This window comes from Heterodontus francisci, chromosome 8 (assembly GCF_036365525.1).
Source record: "Heterodontus francisci isolate sHetFra1 chromosome 8, sHetFra1.hap1, whole genome shotgun sequence".
NCBI lineage: Eukaryota > Metazoa > Chordata > Chondrichthyes > Heterodontiformes > Heterodontidae > Heterodontus > Heterodontus francisci.
In genome coordinates this window covers 50,340,723-50,363,314 of record NC_090378.1, presented here as the reverse complement: position 1 = coordinate 50,363,314, position 22,592 = coordinate 50,340,723, and the positions used below count along the sequence as shown (strand labels likewise).

The 22,592-nt window shown below is 41.3% G+C and overlaps 1 protein-coding gene across 1 annotated transcript in view; it reads left to right on the top strand.

The window, feature by feature from the left end:
• The window catches only part of zfyve9a (zinc finger, FYVE domain containing 9a), a 175,941-nt gene that overhangs the window by 18,858 nt on the left and 134,491 nt on the right, over window positions 1–22,592 (top strand). The window contains exons 2-3 of the mRNA XM_068037133.1: window positions 321–413; window positions 15,896–16,011. Of these exons, the coding sequence (XP_067893234.1) occupies window positions 15,942–16,011 (70 nt within the window). The 5' untranslated portion in view covers window positions 321–413; window positions 15,896–15,941. The remainder of the gene's footprint in view (window positions 1–320; window positions 414–15,895; window positions 16,012–22,592) is intronic.

Here is a 22,592-nt window from a genome sequence, read left to right as displayed (position 1 = left end):
GAAGCAGAATCCAATCATGACCATATGCTGCTCTTCAGGGGTCATGGGATGATGATTGGGAGCAGAAAGTTTCTGTTCTGTGCATCAGACTAGTAATTGTCAGGTTTTTCTCTGGATGTGGTATTAACTCACTAAACCTGACAATCTATTGGAATGCATACATGTTGGAACTAGATTTTATATGCTATAATTTGCAGTTGGTGGCTCTGGCACATTTCACTTGTTCTAAAGTTTAATTCTTTCTCAGTAAATACAGTTTGCTTTGTTCTATGTAGAGTGGTTGTAACTCCTAACATCTGAATTTATCAAATACTTTGCAGGTTGAGGCTTTATTAGTGCTGAGAAACCAATTGGCTGCTTGGAGGGTGACATAAGCAGAGAAAAGAACAGCTGTAACCCACATGCACGAACAGGTATGCAAAATTACTGTGAAGCAGCTGCAGTTGTATACCCATGTTACCGAAGTACCTAAAAGGTCATTGGCTTATTAAATGTTGTTTCTCTTTACATCTTTTTGTTTTAAAAACTTTTTTCAATATTTTGAGCCTTAGGCAATGAATGATGAATTTATCTTGAGCGTAAATTGCTTCTGATGACTCTGCTACTCACTGAGCCATGTGGATCAGAAAGGTTGCAGGTTCAGTACCTTTTCTGTGTTAGCTGATGTGACTGTAGGGGCTCTATAATCAGCTGCCCAGGTTAAGCGGGAGACATGTCAAGATTCCTTTTCCTGTTTTCTATCTTGTCGTATTCCACCCAGTTTGAAAATGTGTGCATATCTGATGTTGATAGGTTTGGCTTATCTGTATTTCTACCTGCGTCCTAAACAAAGCCTGCACACAGGTATTGGCAATTTGGGCAAAGTACTAAATGGCATAGGAGTTTGTGGGACTGCATGATCAGTAAGTGCCTGTAGGAAAGGAGGCAGTAAAATTACTGAGAATGTAAAAATACAGAAATTTTTTGCCTTTGAATAATTTGTAATATGTGCAACTTCGTTTCAACAACAACTTGTGTTTATATAGGAACTTAAACATAGTGAAATGTCCTAATGTGCTTCACAGGAGCATTATCAAACAAAATTTGACATAGAATCACATAAGGGGATATTAGGACAGATGACCAAGAGAGAGACTTGAAGGAGCATCCTAAAGGACGAAAGAGAGGTTTAGGGAGGGAATTCCAGAGCTTAGAGCTGTGACAACTTAAGGGCAGTGCTGGAATGATTAAAATTGGAAATGCTCAAGAGGCCAGAATTGTAGGAGTGCACGTATCTCGGAAGGTTAAAGGGCTGGAGGAGATTAGAGGTGGGGATGGTTGAGGCCATGGAAGGAATTGAGAACTAGAAGGAGAATTTTAAAATCAAAGTTTTGCTTAACTAGGAGCCAATGTAGACTAGCGAGCACGGGTCTAAAAAGAGCGAATAGAACGGTGCGTGTTAAGATATGAGTAGCAGAGGTTCGGATGACCTCAAGTTTACAGAGGGTAGAAAATGGGAAGCCAGCCAGAAGGGTGTTGGAAGAGTCAAGTCTAGGGGTAACAAAGGCATGGATGAGGGTTTCAGCAGCAGATGAGCTGAGGCAGGGCCGGAGTTGGGTGATATTGTGGAGCTGGATATGGGCAGTGGGTGGTTTTGGTGATGGTGTGGAAGTGTGTTCAGAAGGTCATTTCGTGGGCCAGATATGAGACCAAGTTTGTGAACAGTCTGATCCCTGATCAGACAGTTGCCAGTGATAGTGGGGACTGAAGACAATGGCTTTCATCTTTCCAATATTTAATAAGACCTGTTGAATACCTTCCTTTTCTGTATGGTTCACTACCCTACTGGGATCACATACTATGTCATATGAGGAGCTTTGAGAGTTACTGTTAATATTCTTTCCTGTACCATGCAGCACAGTTTGACAAAGAGGGCAGGTAGTCAGATGGTCTAGCCTATGAGTTAACTTGCTCTGTAATTTTCCTTACTGATTTGAACTGACTTCCACTTGCTGCTTTCTTGCAATCAAGAGCATAATTTGCAGGGCAGTTGTGGGTGCAAAGCAACATTCCACTACTCAACAGTATATTTTGCTCTACTATTAACAGACAGGACTTTTGAAAATGCTACACTACCAGAAATAAATAGTAACATTGTTATTCATTACTACAGAGGAACAGGGGACCATTGTGGAACTTAGATTTCTGCACACTGACCTCAAGGGAAGGAGTGTCTCAGAGGAATCTCATTCAGTTGTGTGTATGCTAGTGTGTGTGTGTGCTCATGTGCTGAAACTGAAGACTGCGGTGCATCTTGTGAACATCTATTTCATGTAGTTGTCTGTTGCTCTACAGGAGTGCAAGTGGGATGAGTGATATTCAGTCCATCTGTGACGCTTGGCTTCAAAGCTAAAGTAATTGATTTACTTTCTCCCTCACCTTCTCTCCATGTTTTTACCTTGTTCAAACCCGCTTAAGGAGTAATCTTTGTACGATTTTTATTTGAGGGGACAAATTTGGCGCAGTGGTTAGCATCGCAGCCTCACAGCTCCAGCGACCCGGGTTCAGTTCTTGGTACTGCCTGTGCGGAGTTTGCAAGTTCTCCCTGTGACCGCGTGGGTTTCCGTCGGGTGCTCCGGTTTCCTCCCACAGCCAGTGACTTGCAGGTTGATTTGTAAATTGGTCATTGTAAATTGCCCCTAGTGTAGGTAGGTGGTAGGAGAATGGTGGGGCTGTGGTAGGGAATATGGGGTTAATGTAGGATTAGTATAAATGGGTGGTTGTTGGTCGGCACAGACTCGGTGGGCCGAAGGGCCTGTTTCAGTGCTGTATCTCTAAATAAATAATAAAATAAACTCTAGTAAGGTGTTTTATGCAAATCCTGGTAAATTGCTGTTGCCTTTGTGTATCCAAAACAAGAGGATAGAAATGTTCTTTTTATGTATATGTGTTTTACTTTTTATATTAAACTGTTGTTACGACCATGTGAGAAAGGTGTCTTGGGGTCTCTCTCAGCCTTCACCTGGTCTTACTGTAACAGGGTTTTGTTTTTAAACACGCTGTTTTGAGCTGCCCCTTCGGTGAATCCTTGTTCACTGCTTTCCAATTATAAGGTAAAGAAATGAGCACAAACAGGCTTTCTTAGGTTTAAAGAAGAAAGGTGAAATTTATTAAACTTTAACTCTAATTCGGTTAACGCCTAAGGATACATGACACGCCCACACTAGCATGCATGCGTGATACACACGCAGATGGGGACAGAAAAGAGCAGAAGAAAAAAAGTGGAAAGGTTTGAGGCAATATCTGAAGAGTTGTTATGGTTCTTCGAGCTCACTGTAGAGTCCTTGCTTGTAGGTAATTCTTGCTTTTCATTGGGGCCAATATTATTCTTAAACCTTGTTCACTGTAGGAGACCTTTCTCTCGGGATTCGTGTGTCTTCAATGAATTCCCAAGCTGGTGAAAAAGAGACGGGAGCAGACAGGAGAGAGAGGTTCTCAATCCAGGAGCCTGGAGCTTTCTGTCTTCAGACACTCTTTTTCTCCAATTTAAAACTCCCCGTTGGTCAGCAGGTGGTCACGTGACCGACTGGTTTGACCAGGTCTCCTCTTTATCGTGTGTGGGAGCAGGGGATGCTCCTTTTGTTCCTGCTGTAGCATCTGCTATTATGCAAAAATGTCTTTGCGGCCAGGGCCTTGGTAATTCCTTGTAACCGACCTTCTCTTCCTCCCAGCAACGTTTGAAGTTTAATCTCCATGTGGTGAAATTAACAGCTTAAAATAATGTTGACTTTCAGATGACTATAGAGTCAAGTCCAATGGTGGATAGAATAATGGTTGGGGATGAGTAATAAGACTAAGTTAATTGAAGATATGGGGAATGTTAACTAAACGCAAAAGTTTATTTGCATACTTGAACTGGGAGATCAAATTCATGGTTCTGCGCATCACTTTCTTGTCTGTGGAATTTCATTGTGAGGCAGCATTAGGCATAACTGCTCTGAGGTTTAAGGTGTACAATAAAATAAGCGAGCAAGTAATTAGGAAAGCAAATGATATGTTGGATTTTGTGACAAAAGGATTGGCGTATAAGAGTAAAGAAGTCTTTATTTCATAGTAATGCATAATTGAAGTATGCTTAACAATCAATTTTGTTTTCTAAAACTAATGTAATGAAGATAAATTAACTCGATGCATAAAGAAAATATTGATCCACTTTTTTTTTGTATGCGACTTTTGCAGTGTTCTGCAAAGGAATAGTGAGGCTAAGTTTGCAGTTGTAGTTTTGTATACTGAAATTTTGACACATGTTATGCCATTACGGGAGGGATGAAGACTAGAGAAATAGAGACCCAGTTGTTTGGCACTGGGGGAGAAAAACTAAAAGGTGAGAGATCCAAGTTTGATCATGTGCACTTCCTTGCAACCAGTTTCACAATATCACAAGAAATAGGAGTAGACCACTTGACCCTTTCAGACGGCTCCGTCATTCAGCAAGATCGTGGTTGATCTACCTCAACTCCAGCTTCCTACATTCCTCGATTCTTAGTATGCAAAACATCTATTGATCTCTGTCTCGCATATACTCATCGACTGAGCATCCACAAGCCTTCGAGATAGACAATTCCAAAGATTTACAAACCTTTTGACTTTAGAAATTTTTCTTCATCTCAGTCCTAAATAGTGAATCCCTTACTCTGAGATTGTGACCCCCTAATTCAAGGTTGCCTGCTAGGGGAAACATCCTCCCAGCATCTACCCTGTCAAGTGAGATCACTTCTCATTCATCTCACTCTAGGCCGACTCTACTCACATTCTCCTCGTAGGATAATCCCTGCATCCCGGGAATCAACCTACTGAGCCTTAATTGCACTCCCTCTAAGGCCAATATATCCTTCCTTCGTTAAGGAGACCAAAACTGTACACAGTACTCCAGGTTTGGTCTCTCCAAGGCCTTGTATAATTGCAGTAAGACTTCTTTACTCAGCCTTTATTACAAAAGGATTGGAATACAAAGTATAATTTGCTTTCCTAATTGCCTGCTTGCTGATTGTATTGCCCATCTGAACTCCTTCCGACAGTTCCATCCCACCATGCATATACCACTACCTCTCTGTCCTTTTAAAAATGTCCTCAAAATCTATCTCTTAAACCAAGCTTTTGGTCACCCTCCTGGTCTGTTTCCATAAATCTGTTTTTTGAAGTGAATTGGGTTGTTTTTTATGTTTAAGATACTATATAAAACTTGTTTCACACTGGCAAAGTTTTTGTAGAAAGAAATGTGAACTAATTGATTATTTGAAATATATTATGTTTACAAATTTAGGATATAATTTTAATTGCTTCAGAAATTAGGGCGGCACAGTGGCGCAGTGGTAGCACAGCAGCCTCACAGCTCTAGCAACCCGGGTTCAGTTCTGGGTACTGCCTGTGCGGAGTTTGCAAGTTCTCCCTGTGACCGTGTGGGTTTTCGCCGGGTGCTCCGGTTTCCTCGCACAGCCAAAGACTTGCAGGTTGATAGGTAAATTGGCCATTATAAATTGCCCCTAGAATAGGTAGGTGGTAGGGGAATTGTGGGGATGTGGTAGGAATATGGGATTAATGTAGGATTATTATAAATGGGTGGTTGATGGTCATCACAGACTCGGGCCGAAGGGCCTGTTTCAGTGCTGTATCTCTAAATAAATAAAAAAAAAATAAATGTAGAGCATCTTCCTCATCCTGGCTTGTCTTAAGATCTTCGTTGTTTTTGCCCTTTCCCCTTGTCTTCTGGCTGTATCTCTGTAATCTGCTCTTTATTCTTGATTGAATTGTATGATTTCCAATATAAACTTGTTGGGATGGAAAACCTGAAAAGGCACAGTGGATTTGTTAGTGTTGTGCATCTCTAGTTTTCTGTTTTGTTTCTTCAGATTTCTAGCATGTGATTTTTCCAGATAATCTCTTGTATGCATTTTAAAACAAAACTTGCAGACAAGGTTAAAGGGATTTAATAAATTCTCAACTGTACACAATATGGAATTTTCCTCTGGTCTATTGAGAGAAAAATATTCAATTTGCAACTATGAAGGTCCAGTCATATCATTCTTTGAATTTCTCTGCATTAAAAAATTCCAGGAGCATTATTTTTACACAAATGAATGCAAATCTGTGGAATCTGGGCACCATATTTTGCATTGTAGGTACAGAACATGCATGTACAGAACAACTGATAGTAGGTACATCCTTGTCTGAGAAAAGGATAGATTTATCATTCAGAACTAAAAGAAACTAGGCCCTTTGTAATTATGAACAAAGCTCTAGAAGGGATGGACAGTGGGTAAAAGTCATCTGCGTTAATGACCACCCTATGATTTTTTTTTTTCCACGGAAGTTACATAGAGGTGTAAAGTGCTGCATGATGTGTATCCTGGGTGATTTAATACAGCCTGTCAGATATGGTGCCCTTTTAAATTTAGTTTGAGAGTCAAGGGGTGAACATTCTGTCTGCCTTTCCTTGAGCTCTGCACCTTTTTCAGCCCCCCTTAACTTGTATCTTAGACTGCAAAATCCTAGAATCATGTGGAGTGCTGCTTTCCCAGAGACAATTCATCGAAAGCTGTACTTAAATTGTCCCTGTTTTCAGTTCCTTCAGGTGTGGAAAGCCCCAGGCCTTGTACCATTTAGTTAGTGACGAGAGCTGCCTGCACAGGACTAATGAAGCCTCTGTGTTGCATTGCTCTGATCTCCTCACCCCTGAATTGCTTGTCCATCGCCTCCTCTTGATATCTAGATCCGTTTACACAAATGTCATGGATGAATTAACATTCTACTTCTGTGACCCCTGCATAATCATGTTCCTGCTGAACTCTGGATACAGATACTTCAATGGGATGGAAGGTGAGGACTAGAGGAACCCTGTAATTGTGTGTGAGTGGAGGCATGGGGAAAAGGGTCAACATAGTCAAGGGATCTGTTGAACAGCTGAGGGAAAAACCTTGGCTGAGCCAAAAAGGGCATTTCATAAGTCTTGATGTAGAACTTTAAATGTGAAAGCAATTGAAGCAAAATGTAATTATTCTTGGATAAATAGATTAAAGCTGAACAAATTTGAAAGGGAGGCATATGACACTAGCAGCTAACAATCCGAGTGAAAGTCATGAGGATTATCATGTAGTTGGGAAGAGAAAATGCTTCGAAGGGTTCAAGGAGAATATCGAATAAAGAGTAGAATATAATGTGGAAGAAAATAATTTAGATGGTGAAGTTATGACAGGGTGGATGTGGAAAAGATGTTTCCTCTTGGGGGAGAATCTAGAACTAGGGGTCACCATTTAAAAATAAGGGGTCACCCATTTAAGACAGCGATGAGGAGATATCTTTTCTCTAAGGGTCGTGAGTCTTTGAACCTCTTCCTCAAAAGGTGATGGATGTTGGGTCTTTGAATATTTTTAAGGCAGAGGTAGATAGATTCTTGATAATCCAGGGGGTGAAAGGTTATTGGGGGTAGGTAGGAATGTGGAGTTGAGATTACAATCAGATCAGCCATGATCTTAGTGAATGGAAGATATGTTAAATATCTTTCATGTAGTTTTTAAAAAAGATGGAAATGAGAATGTAAGTGTACTGGAGCGATATGAAAGTATGAAAGGATTTGGTGTGGGAGGTGAGTGTGACTGGGAAAATTAGCAGAACTCAAGTTTAATTCACTAGGCCCTAATGTTGTGCACTTTGCTTGTTGAAGCAAGTGGTTATTTAATTGCTCCTGTAATCTCTTCTGTTCCCTCAGTATTTCTTTTATCTCTTTTTTTTGGTACTCTCATCCCTTTTTACTTATGTTTAAGTTAATAACTCTGGCAATGGGTTAATAGGCCATTTAAAAAAACAAACAAACAAAGCACTGGGGTTTATTTCTAGAGGGGTAGAATTGAAAAGCAGAGAAGTTTTGTTAAACTTGTATAGAACATTGATTAGACCACACTTGGAGCACTATGAACAATTCTGCTCTCCATATTATAAAAAGGATATAGAGGCACTACAGACAGTGTGAAAAGGATTTACAAGGATGATACCAGAACTGGGCGTTCATACGTACTGAAGAATGAACAGCCTGGGCCTCGTTTTTTTTTAGAAAAGAGATGTCTTTAAGATTATGAAAAGAATTGGAGGAAAGTATAGGTGGTCTGATTAGCAAGTTTGCAGACGACACTAAGATTTGGTGGAGTAGCAGATAGTGAAGGGGACTGTCAGAGAATACAGCAGAATATAAATAGATTGGAGAGTTGGGCAGAGAAATGGCAGATGGAGTTCAATCAGGGCAAATGCGAGGTGATGCATTTTGGAAGATCCAATTCAAGAGTGAACTATACAGTAAATGGAAAAGTCCTGGGGAAAATTGATGTGCAGAGAGATTTGGGTCTTCAGGTCCATTGTTCCCTGAAGGTGGCAACACAGGTCAATAGAGTGGTCAAGAAGGCATACGGCATGCTTTCCTTCATCGGACGGGGTATTGAGTACAAGAGTTGGCAGGTCATGTTACAGTTGTATAAGACTTTGGTTCGGCCACATTTGGAATACTGCGTGCAGTTCTGGTCGCCACATTACCAAAAGGATGTAGATGCTTTGGAGAGGGTGCAGAGGAGGTTCACCAGGATGTTGCCTGGTATGGAGGGCGCTAGCTATGAAGAGAGGTTGAGCAGGTTAGGATTATTTTCATTAGAAAGACGGAGGTTGAGGGGGGACCTGATTGAGGTGTACAAAATCATGAGGGTTATAGACAGGGTGGATAGCAAGAAGCTTTTTCCCAGAGTGGGGGATTCAATTACTAGGGGTCACGAGTTCAAAGTGAAAGGGGAAAAGTTTAGGGGGGATATGCGTGGAAAGTTCTTCACGCAGAGGGTGGTGGGTGCCTGGAACGCGTTGCCAGCGGAGGTGGTAGACGCTGGCACGATAGTGTCTTTTAAGATGTATCTAGACAGATACATGAATGGGCAGGAAGCAAAGAGATCCAGACCCTTAGAAAATAGGCGACATGCTTAGATAGAGGATCTGGATCGGCGCAGGCTTGGAGGGCCGAAGTGCCTGTTCCTGTGTTGTAATTTTCTTTGTTCTTTGTTCTTTGATAGGGTAGACATAGTAAAGATGGGTTCAATTTTAACCTTTTCAAAACCTACCCGCTTGCAAAGAGTTAAAATTGGGCCTGCCCAATTATTAGTCACTAATAAATCCAACAGGAAATTCAGGAGAAACTTGTTAACCCAGAGAATTGTTAGAATGTGGAACTTGCTACCACAGGAAATAGTTGAGGCAAATAGCATCGGTACATTTAAGGGGAAGCTAAATAACCGCACGAGGGAGAAAGGAATAAAATTAATGGGGTTAAATGAAGAAAGGGTATGTTGATGGATTAAATGAAAGGAGGTAGGAGGAGGCTCATGTGGACCTTAAGCTCCGTCATGAACCTGTTGGGCCAAAGGGCCTGTTTGTGCTGTAAATACTTTGGTTACTATTTTTACCTAAATCATCCTTCCTTTTTACTAGTTTTAAAGTTCTTTCTACAGTTCTATTTATTCCTTCCACCGAGATCTTGGTCTCAGCCAAGTTCAGATGCAAAACATCCCTGATGACTACTTCAAAAATAGAGAGTTTGGAAAGCAGCTAGATGGGCTGTAAAAGACTTGGGTACACTGGTTAGCTGAATGGGAGGTCGGATGACAGATGCAACTTAATGTGAAATGATGCATTTTGGTAAGAAAAAATTGGGAAGATTTTGTAAAATGTGGATGATCAGAGAGTTATGGGTGGAAATACATAATTTCCTTGAAAGTGTGAGTGCAGGTAGATAATGCCAAAAAAAGCAATGATTTATAAAATAGTGGCTTAAAGTGTAGCAGTGAAGGAGTATTCATTTGTACAAGACAATGGCTTGGCTGCAGCTTACTGTGTGCTGTTTTGGGTGACGTGTTGTAGAAAGGATGTCCCTGTCCAGAGTGTGTGCAGTGTAGATTCACCAGGTTAATACCAAGAATAAGAAACTGTAGTTATGAGGCGAGTCGAAGAGACTTAGCAGTTGGCAGGAAAAAAGACAGAGGCGCAAGGAGAGAGCCAACTGTGTAACTGCACCAACAAACAAATTTTTCTGCAGCACCTGTGGAAGAGCCTGTCACTCTAGAATTGGCCTTTATAGCCACTCCAGGCGCTGCTCCACACACCACTGACCACCTCCAGGTGCTTACCCATTGTCTCTCGAGACAAGGAGGCCAAAGAAGTTATGAGGGAAGACTTGAGAAACTGAGATTAATTTGACTGAAGCAGAAAAGGGTAAATGGAGACTTAGTTAAGAAAACCTCAAATAAAAAATTCTGAATGGTTTTGATAAAGTGAATAGATAAAGATTGTTTTCTGTTACTTGGGGAGTCGGTCATCAATTTAATGGTCACTCAGGAACAAGGTTAGGTGAAATTGTTTGAGAATCTTTATAGGATATTTTGCTGTAGGATCAATTGAGACAGAGACATCATTGCACCTTTTCAAAAGGAAGAGTAAATAAGTATTTGAAGCAAAGGAGGTTAAAGGGATTTGGGGAGAGAACATGACAGTAGAATTAGTTTCGGATTGCTTTAGTGAAGATCTGGCAAAGTCACAATGGGTTGCATAGATGCCCCTGCTGCGTTGTAAATGTCTATAGTTCTCTATGGCATCAGAGCAGCTAAGATTGAAGAGAGAGAGAAAACTCGCTCAGGAGGAGGGTGGAAAACACAATTCAAGTATTTGTGGAAGTCAGTAGGCTTATAAGGGATGTCTGTGGCAGGCCTAAGAGACGTCCAGGAAGGAGAGGAGTAAAAGGTGGACTATCTAAGGGTGTAGAATGCATAGAAATAAATTCTATCTGTTTGACTTCCACTTAAGCACAACCTATTGACATAGGGGAGCAAAGAAATAGGCGAAAGTTGTTCCAGGGATCTTGACCTCTAAAAGTTTTGCATTATTTGTAACCAAACTGGTCAAGTGCTTTGTATTTGCTTTTTTTTTTAGTTCCTTTATCAATTAGATCATGGCTGTTAAGTACCTCAAATTCATCTACCAACTGTGTTCCATTTTTCTTGATCTCTACCCAGCAAAAATCTGTCGATCTCAGTCTTGAAAATTTCAATTGACTCAGAATCTGCAGCCATTTTGGGGAGCAAGTTGGAGATTTTTCACTGTCCTTTGTGAAAGTGTATCCTAATTTCACTCTTCAATTGCCATGTTCTAATTTTAAGATTTGGCCCTCTTGTTCAAGTTTCTCCCATGAAAGGAAGTAATTTTTTTTTACCCTGTCTAATCCCTTTTATCATTTTAAGTGCCTTGATCATATGACCCTTCAACATTCTAAACATAAGAAAATACAAGTTTTCTATTAGGATCTTTATTGTAGAAAAGAGGACAAATTGAAATAGAGCAGGTATACATACGTAGAGGTTGTTTTTTGAAACCATTTCTCTATCATATTGAAAGACTAGAGCAGATGCTATGTAACATGCTTCAATGTTTAAAGTCTGTTGATTAAATTGTAATCCTAGGTATGCTATGGGAATTCATAGCAAACAAATCCCCAAGGATTGATACTTTTGTCAGAGTGAAAAGAGATATAGGATGAGATTTAAAGGGGAGTTGATGAATGTGGGTAGGGTCTGTTAGTTTAAAAACAAGTTCATTGGATGCTCATTTACTGTAAGTGACTACATACCCAAGCAATAGGGACTCATTTACTCTCCTGATTGGGGAAAAGTAATGAAATGTCTGATCAAGGCATAATTTTGATTAAATTGGTTTCTACCCATTTTCGGGCCTAAGATATGCCTTACAGAAGCTGGAGGCATGAGGCTCACCCGGAATCGGGCCTCATTTTTGTAATATAGACGAGCTGCCACTGCCTGTTGCACTTTCAGAGGCAGCTTGGAAATCAAATGAAATTTGGGCCTGTTGCTGAATTGAGATGAAGGCAAGAATCGGCAAACTGAAGCTACATTCCACCATGACTTAATAGTCAGTGTCAACATATTTGCCACCACATTGCTGATTGCACTTTTACAATTGGTATTGATTTTATAAGTACTTAATAGATGATCCCTGGTTTTCAAATTACACGCTGAAGTGTCAGCATATTCTGTTTTGTGTAGAAGTAAACCTGTCTTAAATATTAAGTTACTTTTAGTTTCATAATGTAACATTTTGACTTGTTAAAATGGCTCAGCAACAACCCAGTCTTAAGCTAAAACAAAAGCAAAATACTGGAAATGCTGAAAATCTGAAACAAAAATAGAAAATGCTGGAAATAGTAATGTTGAGTATTTCCAGCATTTTCTGTTTTTCAGTCTTAAGCTAAACTTCCATATATTGGAAACAGTTGCATTTATATGCTTGTGTTAATGTGGGATTTTTTAAATACTGATTTCTAAAATATGAATGATTTTCCTACAATTATTTTCAATGCAGTGAGAAAATGTGGCACTGAGTTGTAAATAATTAGGTATTAAGGTATAAGGGCCGTATCTAACAAAACATTAGATTTTCAGTATATCAGTGAAAATTATTTGCCATTCAAAAGGGAAATGTTTCTACTGGATGATTTAAAAATTTTTTTAAATGGGGTACGAAGGAGAAAGTTAACTAATCTTGCTCATAATAAATGAGTACTTGGTAACACAATAAGATCTTTGCATGAATATTTTAGTCCCCTTATTTCATCTCCAACAGAGCTAATTTTGCACATCTGTACTCTAGGCGTACCTAAATGTAGCATTACTATTTCTGGTATTCCATATAAGAATAACACACTTTGGACAAATGATCAAATTTAGAATTTGCAATCTTAAATTTCAGCACTCTATCCATTATCTTGCAGAAACAATTTTTCCAACATGATCTAGTTTATTGATTACTGTAGAATATAATTAGGGTGCCCTGTTTTGTAGATTCACCTGCAGGTTGGACAAGCAATTCTCGTTTTTTAAAGAAACAGTAAATATGACATTATCTCATGGTATGTGTTTCTGAAAAGTCAGTTAAATTGTAGCATTCATTCTCTGCTTATTGTACCGTGGGTATAGACTCTAAATTCTGTAAATGTTTTTGCGGGTTACATAAATGATCCAGAATATGTCTTTGGTAGATTGTTTGCCCTTGATTTGTTATCCTTAAGATGTTAGATTTACCTGGCTTCTATTGCAGGCATGTGCTGGACTTGGGTACAGATTCTACTTGCTTTAAATACCATCCACATTTCCATGGTCATAACTTCAGCATAATAGCTCAGTAAAGGCTACTCTGCTTCAGTTGTAACAGAACATAACAGTTTTCACTGAGCTTATATGTTGATTAGAAAGTGTTATGACTATCCTGTTGTCAATGTAAGCTTTTCGGAAGAATGTCAAGTTGTAATAGTTTTAAAAGCACCATTAGACTTGTTTTGTGAGGATATTCTTTTTAGTGCAATTTGTTGTGCCCAGGGTAGTGGGTCTTGGGATTATTTTGTTTGTTGATTGAGACTTCTTGCTGAATTAGGTTACTGGAGTTGTTGTGCATCAGGGAGGTAACATTCTAGTTTGGGGGTGGGCTGAGTTTTTTTTTGGGATGGGGGTGGGGGGGTGGGCAAGAGTGCTGCTGGGTTTCATTTCAGCAGCTTGTGAGAATCTTGGAGGGCTGTTTGGATAAGTTGACCCAGAGAACAAGGTCCAGTGATATTTTGTTTTTACAGGTGTCTTGGGTGGGCTGCAGTTCAAGGAGAAGGTGGTTGCAGGTATTGGGGTGCTGGGTTTGTCACACGTTCCTGCTGAATTTGCTGACAGATTGGAAATGGACCGTTTCTGTACCCACAGAAGGGAAGCAGTAACTCTGACATGGATTTGGTTTTTAAATTATTTGGTTGGAATGAATATATAATTTGTAATTCATATACACAGCACTCCTCAATATGAATTCAATGTGGAAATTAAATGGATCCAGAGATCCAGCTGAGGACTATAAACTAAAATATTTAGCCCACAAAACCCAATGAGGACAATAAAACATTTAGCCCACAAAATCCCAGTGAGGACTATAAACTAAAACACTTAGCCCACTAAAATCCCAGTGGACAGATTTAAAAAAAAAATCGGTTTAGAACTTTGAGTTCAGCACATTAGGCTTTGTCGTGACTGACACAAATATTTGCATGTAACAATAGTTCATTTGAAATCTGTCAGAGGAAAATTAAGATGTGACTGGGGAAAAGAGTGCGGATCACAGGACCTATAACAAAGTTACATCCTGATTATCAGTAATCTGGCAGTGTTCTGTGGTTTCAGAAAAGTAAATCAGTTGCATTGTTACTTGGAATGTAACGTTGAGAAAATTGAAGTGGGAAGCATGGTACAGTTATCATTCAGGCTTGATCTATTCTTTGTAAATGTTACTTGATTACATATATCTATCAACACCACAGCCACCTCAGGTCAGATTATATAATTTTGATAGAAAAGTATGAAGCATGGTATGTAAGCGGGGCTGAGTGAGTTGTTGTCACATCAGGTATAAAATGGGCATGAGTGGTTATACATCCATTTGATACTCATGACTTAAAATAGAATGGCCAGTGACAAAGGGTAGCGTTTCTGTAAATTAAGGAAGTGCATTATTAAAATAAGATACTCTATTCAAATAGTCAGAAGTTCTGGTGAATTTTGTATAGAGGAGGTATACTACTACAACAACTTATAGCACCTTTTATGTAATTAAACACCTCAACGTGCTTCACAGCATTATAAAACAAAATATGACACCGACCATGTAAGGAACTATAAGGTCAGATGACCAAAAGCTTAGTTAGAGCTAGGTTTTAAGGAGCACCTTTTAAAGGAAGAAGGGGAGGTAGAGCAGCGGAGAGGTTTAGGGAGGGAATTCCAGAGACTTAGGGCGGAATCTTATGCTTTTGAAAAATTTCAGGAGTTGGATCCTGCATGGGTTAGAGGTGCGCTGACAATTGAAATTTTCTGGGAGATGGCCAGTTAAGAGGCCACATCTGCTTTCGCTGACCAGTTAAGGAGGACAGGCAGCCCCACAAAAAACGGCGGGTGCTGCTAAGACAGGTATGGGATCACAAAGGTGCTTCAAACTGGAGGCACTCTCTGAAGTATCATGAAAATTTAAAAATAAAGAATGCCGATAGCTGTCCGGGCCATCAATGTGGGGGGGGGGAAACACCTCCACAGGATTGCGTGTAGCCGTGGCTGTGGCCTTCTCATCCAGCAGCTTCGTTATTGGGTGATTGAGAGTAGGCTCTGATGGCCCCCTTGGCACGCCTCGTCCAGGTAGCTGCCAGGCGCCGGCCTCAGTGGGGGACCTGTTCGACGCCAAGAAGATGCTGGCATGCTCTGGAAATGGCACCGAGGTGGCACCTTAATTGCCCTAATTGGTTGCCCACCTCCTTGGAGTGGGTTGCTGGATCCTGTGGCAGCCCACTTGCAGGAAGGTCGCACAATGGGGGGAATGCGTTGGGGACCCGAACCGATGCTCAACTTTCAAAGGTCTTTTCCTCCCTCCCCACCCGTCTGCAAAGCTGACTCCACTGGCCTGATAAGATTCCGCCTTTGGGGCCCAGGCAACTGAAGACACAGTAACCAATGGTGAAGTGATTAAGATCAAAGATGCTCAAGGGGCCAGAATTAGAGTAGCATGGAGATCTCAGAGGGATGTAAGGCTGGAGGAGATTACAGATGTAGGGAGGGGTGAGACATGAAGCGATTTGAGAACGAGGATGATAATTTTAAAATGAAGGTATTGTTTAACCAGAAGCCCTGGGAGTGGGTACTAATGTGAAACTGCAGGTTAGATCAACTCCAGTCACAAATGAACAGGACATTGACAGTGATAAAGGAATGATGATGGGTTGGTGTTTCTCTTTTTGTTTGTATTTTAACAGGTTCAGGCAGACTGAGGGCATTGTGCAGGGTAGTGAATATTAACAAATGGAGAACTATTTCCAGGCTGAGGCATTTAACCTGGACAAGGTGTTGGATGAATTTGAGCAGAATGAAGGTAAGTTCATTTCTTCAGCTGTGTCTTAATGTTTTATTTTTATTCTGGAAGTAAAAACTTCTGTAAATAAATCTTCCCTTGAAGACTGTAGTAAATGGGGGTGTCCAGTTTGCGGTCAGGAACCAACCAGCGAGCTCAAGTTATCTGACTTGCATAAGTGCAGTACCACTTTCTGCCCATTTTAATCCTGTAAGTGCGTCTCCAAGTTCATCTCACCATTCCTTAGCAATGCTGCCAGTACCTACCTCCTGCTGCTGTTCCAGGTGATTAAATGCTGATGCACAAAGTGGAAATCCTGTGTGTTGAGAATCCTGCCAACAGTATGTGACAGCATTCAGTCACTGGGTGGGAAATTGTGGAGTATGGTCAACAGTGCCAGGTTGAACTGGTGGGAGGGAGGAGGAAGGATAGCAGGAGTGGGGTAGTAATGTCAGCATTAAAACAATGTGATGAGCGTTAAAGAAACTTGTCATCCTTAATGGGTTCTCAAATGTTTCAGTGAAGGGAACAAGTTTGGAATGAATAATACAATAGCTGTATCATTCAACAGCCCCAAGTTCTCCAAAATTGCAAATGTTTCTCTGTAAAAGAAAAATGGCAATCTTTCAACTAATGTTCCATTCATTCACCATCCTGCACACATCACTGGAGCGCAACGAGCAGCAGCCAATGTTTTAGGGAAACCATGTCAAAGAACAGTCTACGTTTTAAGATCTTTTCTGTTCCAGGGTGCATTAACAGGTTAGTGTGCCTCCACGTAATGCCCGGTTTCTGTGCTATAAATAAAGTGTGTTTGAGACTCACTTTGTTTTCTTTTCCTGGGACTTGAGTGTTCACATATGGCACTAGAGTGTTCTTCAGAGTGATTGAACAAGGTTTTTACAACTCTCAAAGCCGCCCTGCAGGTTTATTTTAAAAATATTTGCATATTGAGTTTTTTTTCCTGGAGTTGATTGACTCCTTTCACACCAGTTGATGATCTACATCGATATGTAGGTGCACTGACCAATGAAAACTACAATGATTTTGCTGGCTCCTACAAGATAACTTTGTGCAAAAGAGCAAATACCAGCAAGGAGAAGACAATTTCCCCCTATACCAGACCTGCCAAGAATTGCTTAAAAACGGCAGCACAGAAACGGGCCATTCTGCACAACTAGTTTGTATTGGTGTTTAACCTTTGCAGAAGCTGCCATCCAAATCTCATTGCCTGCCCTATTTCTATAATCTTTATTCTTCTTTCCTTCAATCACCAATTTAACCTATTCTTAAATGTTGATGGGGTCTCTAATTTGATCGCAAGTCCATCATGACTCCTCTGATCAACTGACGCTTGTTCAAGTATTCAGTCACTCTGGGCTGGATTTTATGCTCTGTTAGAAGGCAGGTTTTTTGGCGGTGGGGGTGCTGGAGAATTGGCGCGGAGTCATTTGTCACTGAACCCGAGGACGTAATGCTGGTTTCTGATTTTCTTGGAGGCAGCGAAGTTCTGTAGTGGCACCTCCGCTGCGACGGGATCATAACTTAAATCTGTTATATACTGTTCTGCGTGAATTTGTTTCTAATTCACCGTGATCCTACCAAACGTTCACAATCATATGCATGATGTGCGGCACTAATGTGTCATCACTTTCCCGTCTTTGAAAAGCTGACACCACTGAGGTGAGTGTCATTGGTGCCCGCAAAGGTTAGGTAAGTTATCAGTTGTTATCTAGTGGATTTTGTTTTTCACGTCGGACATTGCTACTATGCTCAATCTGTAGATGTGAGGGAAGGAGGGAACACTGCAGTGGATACTGTTGGGGTGGGAAGGAGGGAACACTGCAATCCAACATCTGGAGATGCCGTTAACAGCGTTACCAATGCCGCCCCCGCCACGTAATTTTGCGGGGGGCGGTCAGCTGCCGTCATTATGCTAAATGGCCGCCTGTCATCTCGGCAGCGGGATGATGAAACCTAGCCCTCTGTCTTTGCTAGATTACAGTAATTTCCCCACAATTGATTAACTAACATGGCTTCTCTTTCCTCCCTCCTTAAATAATGGTGACATTTGCAATTTTCCAATACAAGGGCACAATTCCTGAATCTAGGAAGCTATGGAAGATTATGACTAATGTTACTGCAATTTCCTCTCCTTTATTTCTTAACACCCTGGAGTGAAAAGCGTCAAGTACTGGACATTTGTCTATCTGAAGCCCCTTTACAGTCCAATACATTTTCCATTGCCTTTTTAAAAAAACTTCTATTAAATCCACTAAGGTCCTCCCCTTGACTTATTTTTAAGTTCCCTTGTTTTCATTTTGTTGTTTTGCTCTGCTCTGAAAATGGATACAAAGTACTCATTTAAGATGTTTGTCATTTCTTTATTATTAATTATAGTCACACCTGCATCCATTTTTTAAAGGCCTACACTCCCCTTTTACTGATCCCTTTCTCAATATGTTTTTTAATAACTTTTGCTGTTAGCTTTGATATCCTTTGCAAGTTTTTTCTTCCCTTTTTGCATCTCTTATTACTTTCTTTGTATCACTTTCAATCCTCTTGATTTCCACTTTTTCTTAGATTTGTTTAAGCATTTGCTTTTTGGTTTGATACTGTCTCTTTCTTCATTTGTTGATCATGGTTGTTTAACTACCCTCGTGGGGACTTTGCCTTTGAGTAGCTTTTTTTTTCCACCAGTGGGTGTCACAGGTCTATGCTATAGAAAAGACTATCCATGGTCTTTCAGAGATGTCAGAAACGGGGGAATTTATAATGGGGAACAAAGGGATGGCAGACCAATTAAATACATACTTTGGTTCTGTCTTCACAAAGGAGGACACAAATTACCTCCCAGAAATGTTGGGGAACATAGGGTCTAGGGAGAAGGAGTAACTGTATGAAATCAGTATTCGTAGGGAAATGGTGTTAGGGAAATAGATGGGATTGAAGGCCGATAAATCCCCAGAGCCTGATAATCTACATCCCAGAGTACTTAAGGAAGTGGCCCTAGAAAAAGTAGATGTATTGCTGGTGATTTTTCAGAATTCTATAGACTCTGGAACAGTTTCAACGGATTGGATGTTAGCTAATGTAACCCCACTATTTAAAAAAGGAGGTAGAGAGAAAACAGGGAATGATAGACCGGTTAGCCTGACATCAGTAGTAGGGAAAATGCTAGAGTCCATCATAAAAGATGTAATAGCAGAGCACTTGGAAAACAATGATGGGATCGGACAAAGTCAACATGGATTTACGAAAGGGAAATCATGCTTGACAAATCTACTGGACTTTTTTGAGGATGTAACTAGAAGCATAGGGATGTGGTGTATTTGGACTTTCAGAAGGCTTTCGATAAGGTCCCTCAAGAGATTAGCGTGCAAAATTAAAGCACATGGGATTGGGGTAAGGTACTGACATGGATAGAGAACTGGTTGGCAGACAGGAAACAAAGAGTAGGAATAAACGGGTCTTTTTCTGAGTGGCAAGCAGTGACTGGGGGGGTACTGCAGGGATCAGTGCTAGGACCCCAGCTATTCACAATATGTATTAATGATATAGATGAGGAAATTAAATGTAATATATTCAAGTTTGCAGACGACATAAAGCTGGGTGAGAGTGTGAGCTGTGAGAAGGATGCAGAGAAGATCCAGTGTGATTTGGACAGGTTGAGTGAGTGGACAAATACATGGCAATGCAGTATAATGTGGATAAATGTGAAGTTATCCACTTTGGTGGCAAAAGCAGAAAGGCAGATTATTATCTGAACAGCGATAGATTGGGAAAGGGGGCGGTGCAGCGAGAGTTGGGTGTCCTTGTGCACCAGTCGCTGAAAGTAAGCATGCAGGTGTAGCAGGCAGTTCAGCCAAATGGTATGTTGGCGTTCATAGCGAGAGGATTCAAGTACAGGAGCAGGGATAGAGTCATAGAGTCGTACAGCATAGAAACAGGCCCTTCGGCCCACCGCGTCCATGCCGACCATAATGCCTATCTTTAGTAATCCCACCTGCCTGCATTAATTCCATATCCTTCAATGCCTTGCTCATTCAAGTACCTGTCCAGATGCCTCTTAAATGTTGCTACTGTTCCTGCCTCCACCACCTCTTCAGGCAGCTCATTCCAGATACCCACAATTCTTTGTGTGAAAAATTTACTCCTTTGATCCCCTTTAAACCTCCTCCCTCTCACCTTAAATCTATGCCCCCTAGTTTTAGTCACCCCAACCATGGGAACCAGACTCTGGCTATCTACCCTATCTATGCCTCTCTTAATTTTATATACCTTTATCATGTCCCCTCTCAGCCTTCTTCGCTCCAGGGAAAACAGACCCAGCCTATCCAATCTCTCTTTATAACTCAGGCCCTCCAAACCAGGCAACATCCTTGTGAATTTTTTCTGCACCCTCTCTAGCTTAATCACATCTTTCCTGTAGTGCGGCGACCAGAACTGCACACAGTACTCCAAATGTGGCCTAACCAACGTTATGTACAACTGTAACATGACATCCCACCTCTACCCTCACCCCTTCCCCTCCCTCCCAGAACCGTGACAGCGTTCCCCTTGTCCTCACTTTCCACCCCATCAGCCTCCATATCCAAAGGATCATCCTCTGCCATTTCCACCTCCTCCAGCGTGATGCCACTACCAAACGCATCTTCCCCTCCCTTCCCTTGTCAGCATTCCGAAGGGATTGTTCCCTCCATGACACCCTGGTCCACTCCTCCATTACCCCCCACCACCTCATCCCCTTCCCATGGAACCTTCCCCTGCAATCGCAGGAGGTGTAATACCTGCCCATTTACCTCCTCTCTCCTCACTATCCCAGGCCCCAAACACTCCTTTCAGGTGAAGCAGCGATTTACTTGTACTTCTTTCAATGTAGTATATTGTATTCGCTGCTCATAATGTGGTCTCCTCTACATTGGGGAGACCAAATGCAGATTGGGTGACTGCTTTGCAGAACACCTCCGCTCAGTCTGCAAGCTAGGACCCTGAGCTTCCGGTTGCTTGCCATTTCAACACTCTTTTTTCCACCACCCCCCCCCCCCCCCTGCCCCCTGCTCTCATGCTCACATCTCTGTCCTGGGATTGCTGCAGTGTTCCAGTGAACATCACCGCAAGCTCGAGGAACAGCATCTCAGTTACCGATTAGGCACACTACAGCCTGCCGGACTGAACATTGAGTTCAATCATTTCAGAGCATGACGGGCCCCCCATTTTACTTTTATTTTTAGTTATTTTTTCTTTTTCCTTTTTTAATATTTTTTTTTGTGTTTATTTTATTTTATTTCATCTTAGTTTGTTCAGTTTGCTTACTCACTTTTTCATGTTTGTACTTGCTGTTCAATATTCAGTCCGTTAACACCCTATCTGCACTAATGCTTTGTCTTTCAACACACCATTAACATATCTTTGCTCCATGACCTCTGGTCAGCTATTCTGTGACCTTGTCCTATCTACACTTCCTTTGTTATCTCTTGCCCCATCCCCATTTGCTTATAACCTTTTACATTTCTAATACTTGCCTGTTCTGAAGAAGGGTCAATGACCTGAAACGTTAACTCTGCTTCTCTCTGCACAGATGCTGCCAGACCTGCTGAGTGTTTCCAGCATTTCTTGTTTTTATCCCAGCTCTTGTACTCAGTGCCTCGGCCGATGAAGGCAAGCATGCCATACGCCTTCTTCACCACCCTGTCTGCCTGTGTTGCCACTTTCAGGGAACTATGTACTTGCACCCCAAGGTCTCTCTCTCTGCTCAACAACACTCCACAGGGCCCTGCCATTCACTATATGTCCTGCCCTGGTTTAACTTCCCAAAATGCATAACTTCGCACTTGTCTGCATTAAATTCCATTTGCCAATCCCTTGCCCACTTTCCCAGTTTATCTATATCCTGTTGTAACCTTAGACAACCTTCTTCACTGTCCACTATATCACCAATGTCTTACTGCAATTATACAGGGCCTTGGTGAGGCCACACCTGAAATATTGTGTGCAGTTTTGGTCTCCTTATCTGAGGAAGGATGTTCTTGCTATGGAGGAAGTGCAGCGAAGGTTCACCAGACTGATTCCTGGGATGGCAGGACTGACGTATGAAGAGAGATTGGGTTGATTAGGCTTGTATTCGCTAAAGTTTAGAAGAATGAGAGGGGATCTCGTAGACACCTACAAAATTCTAACAGGACTGGACAGACTAGATGCAGGAAGGATGTTCCTGATGGCGGGGGAGTCCAGAATCAGGGGTCACAGTCTAAGGATAAGGGGTAAGCCATTTAGGACTGAGACAAGGAGGGATTTCTTCACCCAGAGAGTGGTGAACCTGTGGAATTCTTTACCACGGAAAGCAGTTGAGGCCAAATCATTAAATATATTCAGGCAAGAGTTAGGTTTAGTTCTAAGGGCTAAAGGGATCAAGGGAAATGGGGAGAAAGCGGGAACAGGGTACTGAGTTTGGATGATCAGCCATGATCGTATTGAATGGTGGTGCAGGCTCAAAGGGCTGAATGGCCTACTGCTGCTCCTATTTTCTATGTTTCTTTGTTCATTTTCTGTTTGGTTTTCAAACCTGCCCATACTGCCTCACTTAAACAGCAAAATGCAGC